The 5,640-nt window shown below is 46.0% G+C and overlaps 1 protein-coding gene across 1 annotated transcript; it reads left to right on the top strand.

Moving 5' to 3' along the window:
• The first annotated feature begins 272 nt into the window (after window positions 1-272).
• LOC105571062 (puff-specific protein Bx42) lies at window positions 273-4,712 on the top strand. The gene is made up of 8 exons (XM_012028533.1): window positions 273-510; window positions 812-965; window positions 1,670-1,837; window positions 1,905-2,212; window positions 2,309-2,444; window positions 2,555-2,813; window positions 2,919-3,300; window positions 3,408-4,712. Exons 1-8 carry the CDS (start codon window positions 497-499, stop codon window positions 3,616-3,618), a joined length of 1,632 nt encoding a protein of 543 aa, XP_011883923.1. The 5' UTR covers window positions 273-496; the 3' UTR covers window positions 3,619-4,712.
• The last annotated feature ends 928 nt before the right edge of the window (window positions 4,713-5,640 follow it).

The raw sequence follows: 5,640 nt of genomic DNA, 5'->3' as shown, positions 1-5,640 counted from the left end.
CTCTCTCTCTCTCTCTCTCTCTCTCTCTCTCTCTCTCTCTCTCTCTCTCTCTCTCTCTCTCTCTCTCTCTCTCTCTCTCTCTCTCTCTCTCTCTCTCTCTCTCTCTCACATGTTGGATTTGACTAAACATGGCGGACAACTCTGTTGGCCAGACTCTGACTAGAGGGTCTCTAGTCGCGAGTAGAAGTTCCTATAAGTACTTATAGTCGCGAGTCGATCGTGGGGACCTCGCGCGGCAGAAGCACCGAGCTCCTCCAGCTGTGCGCGTGACTCGAGGTCTGTTCGCGAGGTCTGTCCAGCAAGCGGGGGCACGTTGGAGCATGCGACGCGAACGGACCCTCGATTCGTTACACACAAACCCAGCCATATTGGCCTCCGGGACGCAGGCACTCCGCAGCAGGACTCTGGTCGACTCACGACCGTTGTGAGTTGACCCGGACACCAGTGACAGAATACGGCACAATAACATAAAAGAAGGAGACACATAGATCCAGCGATGTCTCTGACAAAGTGAGAGCGGAACGGCTGTCTTGTACCCTTAAAACAATGTCTTGTGTTTTGAATCCTTGTCTCGAAGTACAGCGCGCAAACAACTGTCTTGTGTCCTAAGGGTACAAGACAGTGGTTCTGCTCAGGTCCTAAGGAGCTGTTACTTTCATACTTGTGCATTTATGTAATAGAACCGTTTTTCCACTGCCGTTTATCGCGATCCTGAGCGATGTAGAAGAGACGCGGTCGACCCGAGGTCCTAACCTAGAAACCAGTGTTCGGGTAAATTTTCCGTATTGTAATAGCAGCTTTCTTCATTCAGCTTGTTACCTGCGCCAACCCAAATAGTGTGGGACAGGGAGGATGAGGCGCGCGAGCAGAAGCTGCGCCAGAGGCCCGTCTCTGCGCTGGTCAAGGCCGTCGTCACCGCGCCGCCTTATGGGCAACGACGAGGATGGGTGCCGCGCAATCCAGAAGTGAGTGTCTGCCGCGACCCGCACACACGATCAATCTTTATCGGCACATCAGCCTAATTTCTGCTGACTCGATGCAACGATTGTGATTTCTAACGTTTTATCAATTTCATCTTGTTCAACTTTTATCCGCTGTAAATGGCGTTGTTTTGCCACTGCCAGTTAATTGTGAGTTTAATCATACGTTGCTTGAAAAGGACCACAGCCCATGTGGTCGAAAGGTCGCCTTAAATAAAGTTTATTCGATAGCCAGTAGTGTCGGTCAAAACTTGATTCCACGAAAGAAAAGTGTCGCTTGTAGTCACCAGTGACGATTGAAAATTAAAACAGTGCATATTGTCAACCCAACTAACACATTTGATTGAATTCGTTACAACGTTTCGACCTTACTTCAGGTTCTTCTCAAGTAACAATACAAATAAAAAGAAACAAGAAAAAATTCATGGACAAGATGACGACGTGCTTGTCTGTGAAGTTTTCTTGTCAAAAGGAGCCAAAGTAAGGTCGGAACGTAGTAACGAATTCAATAAAATTTGCCAGTTGGGTTGACAATAAGCTCACTGTTTTAATTACTTAATTCCGTTAAATCTTCACTGGCGAAAGAGGAAGGAAAGCGCCTACTTTTGTTTATCAGCCTAATTCAATTGCTTTCGCGTGGCTACGAATGATCATGGTAACGTTTGCAATAATAAATGTACGTTGCGCAGGACTTTGGAGATGGAGGCGCCTTCCCCGAGATTCACGTTGCACAGTATCCGCACGGGATGGGGATGAAGGGCAAGGAATCGACGAGCAACGCCTTGGCGGTGCAGCTCGACGCTCAGGGAAAAGTGAAATACGATCTTATAGCGAGGCAAGGACACGGCAAGGACAAAGTGAGCTTCGGTCTAAGCGCCGAAATGTAAACTGGCACAGTCTACAGCCGTTAATTTCTTTTCACAGATAGTTTACAGCAAGTTGAGCGACTTACTACCGTCGGAGATAACGAACGAGGAGGATCCTACCTTGCAACGGCCGCCCGAGGACGAGATGGACGAGCTCACGGACAAGACGAGGAAAGCGTTGGAGAAGATAACGAGATCCAAGATCGCGGCGGCGATGCCCGTGAGATGCGCGGAGAAACAAGCTCCGGCGCAGTATATACGGTACACGCCGTCGCAGCAGGGGCAGTCGTTCAATTCGGGCGCGAAGCAGAGGGTCATCAGGATGGTGGAGGCGCAGGTGGACCCCCTGGAGCCACCGAAGTTCAAGTATGTAGAGGGAAGATCAGACGATAGCGAGATTGAGTAAAGAGTAGCTACGACTGTTGAATGCGTTGACGTGAAGATTTGCGGTTCACGTTGCAGGATCAATAAGAAAATTCCGCGAGGCCCTCCGTCCCCTCCAGCGCCCGTCATGCACTCTCCCACGAGGAAGGTGACGGTGAAGGAACAAAAAGAGTGGAAAATCCCGCCGTGCATAAGCAACTGGAAGAACGCAAAGGTACCTGCGAATATTGTGTATCTCGCTGCCGTGAGAGGGAGATAACGCTGAAATGTAATTTGGAACGCTCGATTCTACCTGGGATTAAACGAAGCCGCGATTCGTTTCAGGGTTACACAATCCCGTTGGACAAGCGTCTCGCTGCGGACGGCCGGGGCCTGCAGCAAGTTCACATCAACGAGAACTTCGCCAAGCTATCGGAAGCTCTTTATATCGCTGACAGGAAAGCCCGTCAAGCTGTCGAAATGCGCGCGCAGTTAGAGAAGAAGCTGGCCCAGAAGGAGAAGGAGAAGAAGGAGGATCACCTGAGGCAACTCGCGCAGAAAGCCCGAGAAGAGCGCGCCGGCTTGAAATCTGCCGCGACGTTAGGTTTGTGTGATTGTTCATACATATAGTAATAAAAAGAATTTGACGTTCTGAATCGAGACATATTTTATTTGTAAATAACTGCTCTCTTTCTCTCGCTCTCGGCAGACAAAGCTGAAGAGTCCCGCGAGAGAGACCAACTCAGGCAAGAGCGGCACAAGGATCGCGCTCGCGAGCGTAATCTGGCTCGCGCCGCGCCCGACAAGCGTTCTCGCTTGCAACGCGAACGCGAACGCGACATTAGCGAGCAAATCGCTCTCGGCTTGCCTGCAAAGAGCATTCCTAGTACGGGAGAGGCACAGTTTGACCAACGTCTCTTTAATACCAGCAAAGGGATGGACAGCGGTTACGGGCACGACGACGAGTATAACGTCTACGACAAGCCGTGGAAAGACGGCAATTCTATCGCTTCACATATTTATCGTCCCAGCAAGAATATCGATAAAGACACGTACGGGGACGATTTGGAGAAACTAGTTAAGACAAACAGGTGGGAAATCTTACTAGCTTTGTTCGCAGTAATACTTTAATTTGAATAATTACGAATGTTCGTCCATAAATTTGGAAACTCTATTTGTCGTTTATTTTTTTTATTAGATTCGTTCCTGACAAGGAATTTAGCGGAGTCGATAGATCAGTCCCGCGATCGGGACCAGTACAGTTTGAGAAAGACGAGGAAGATCCTTTCGGTCTGGATCAGTTCTTGAAACAGGCTAAGCGCGCCAGTAGCTCGACCACGACGACAACAAAGCGCAAAGATGAGCGCGAACAGCGTAGAGATGATCGTGATAAACGTAGGAAGCATTAAGTATGTTTAATGCTCTCATATATCACGCGAGAAATTCTGAAACGTTTGTTCCACGATATGGCAAGAATAAATGATGAAAAAAAAACAGAGCTGTAACACTTTTATATACATATACAGGGTGTCATTGAATATTAGGGACTATTTTGGTGTGCAGGTAGAGCGGACTAGACCGAGTCGAAAAGTCCTGTAATTCAAAATTGTCGTTTTAGCCCGGCCCACCTCCCAATTCGAGCGCGACGGGGCTCCTGCGCATTTCTCCCGGCAAGCACGCGGATTTTTAAACGCGCGATATCCGGACAGATGGATGGGTCGAGGACGACAGAGCATGGACGACAATTTTGAATAATTAATTACTCGTTATCTATTGCGAAAATTGCAAAATGGTACAGGACTTTTCGACTCGGTCTAGTCCGCTCTACCTGCACACCAAAAAAGTCCCTAATATTCAATGACACCCTGTATATATATGTAGAAAAGACATGCTACTTTTTATTATTGATTACTATGAAGATGTACTGCTTTGGAAGGTTACGAATGCGAAATGCTGGAATGTCGATAACCCGATACTTTGACATTGTACTAAAATCGTGGATCGCATTTAGAATATTTTTATTCTTAATTTGTATCGATCTAGAGAAAAGAATTTTGTACATTACACGAATCGCAATTAATAAAACTTGGCGATATCGCCACGTCAATGTACACATCTTTTTAATAAAGCATAATTTCCGTGAAAAATACGGTAGCATAATGTGTATGCAAATTTTTAAGCTTCTATCCACGATTTTCCCGTTCTATTTTTATTACTCGCTTCAAGGAAAAGTAAACGCGTTTAGCATTTTAATAAGGAAGCTTCAACGAACTTAATACCGAACCGTAAGAGGGACTTTACAGGTCGCTTTATGAGCGGGAATTTATTGCTTTCCTTATTTTCATTTATCTTGGATTTCGTCGCAGAATAACGCAGTGCGTTCCGTGTTTTTTATCGTCAACCATTTATTCTTGCCGTAACATCGAATACATTTAAAAGGAAGTCTCGCGTAATAAATGCTATTATATATAAAACGAAGTGAAATATACGTAACTGGGAGGAATTTAATTTTTATTGTAGAAACCTAAACCTGCTTTTAAATAACGTAATGTGAGAATTAACAGGAAAAGTTGAAAACTGCGATTTACAAAACTACAGATCTGATTTCGTAATATTTAAATTCAGGGATTGGTTTGAGTTTTTTCTTTTTCAATTTTAAGTTGAACAAAATTCTCTCGAGTACATTTTAATCGTTCCACCTTTCATACGATATAAAATCCTCGCGCGACAAACGTGTAATGAGCGCCGCGGCATCGCTGCATACTATTTCGACCGATTGGTAATCCTCGTGCCCTCGTGCCAAATTTGACATTGGTTCCTCGCGACGCGAGTCGCCGTCTTTGAAATTGAATAAAAAGCAAGCCGAAGGTCCCCCCGCCCGCACGGCCGCAGAAGCTAGAAACGAGCAACAAATCCACTGCGCATTTGCACCAGCCTTGGAATGTCGATCAGAGCCCGTTGGGTGTTCGCCGGTTTGAGGAATTTTCACGACTTGGCCGTCCGCCAAGCAGTAGCACGGGACTCGTTCCAAGCTGTTAACTTACCATATTCGAATGCCGCCACTTCGGACCGCCGTTTGATCGCGAGATGGACGCGTCTCGGTTGAAGAAGCGCGCGGCTGACCAGAACCGGCCTTATCTACTGCGCCGCCCACGTCGAATAGACACTAACTAAATGGCAAATGTTTGTAAAAAAATGATGAAAGATCGATTACTTTTATGGAAGTCGGGATTTTATTGTTTAAGATCTTATCGTATATGTTGAAATGACCCTGAAAATTTTTTCTGTAAAGAGAAGACTGTCTCCTTTCCCTAGTAGCACAGTGCATTGGCTAAACATTGACCCAATGTTGGTTATATTAGAAATGCGATAATGTCCAACGTAAAGCCAATATTGGCCGTGGAATTAATGTAAATATTGCACAATAATCA

This window comes from Vollenhovia emeryi, unplaced genomic scaffold (assembly GCF_000949405.1).
Source record: "Vollenhovia emeryi isolate VEMERY1.0 unplaced genomic scaffold, V.emery_V1.0 DF941275.1, whole genome shotgun sequence".
Lineage (NCBI taxonomy): Eukaryota > Metazoa > Arthropoda > Insecta > Hymenoptera > Formicidae > Vollenhovia > Vollenhovia emeryi.
The sequence above is the reverse complement of the archived record's forward strand: the minus strand, read 5'-3'. Positions and strand labels throughout refer to the sequence as shown.

Excerpts from the sequence above, each read along its gene's own strand:
- LOC105571062 (XM_012028533.1), top strand. Across the intron at positions 2,445-2,554 it reads GCAACTGGAAGAACGCAAAG|GGTTACACAATCCCGTTGGA; the intron begins GTACCTGCGAAT and ends GATTCGTTTCAG. Across the intron at positions 2,814-2,918 it reads GAAATCTGCCGCGACGTTAG|ACAAAGCTGAAGAGTCCCGC; the intron begins GTTTGTGTGATT and ends CGCTCTCGGCAG.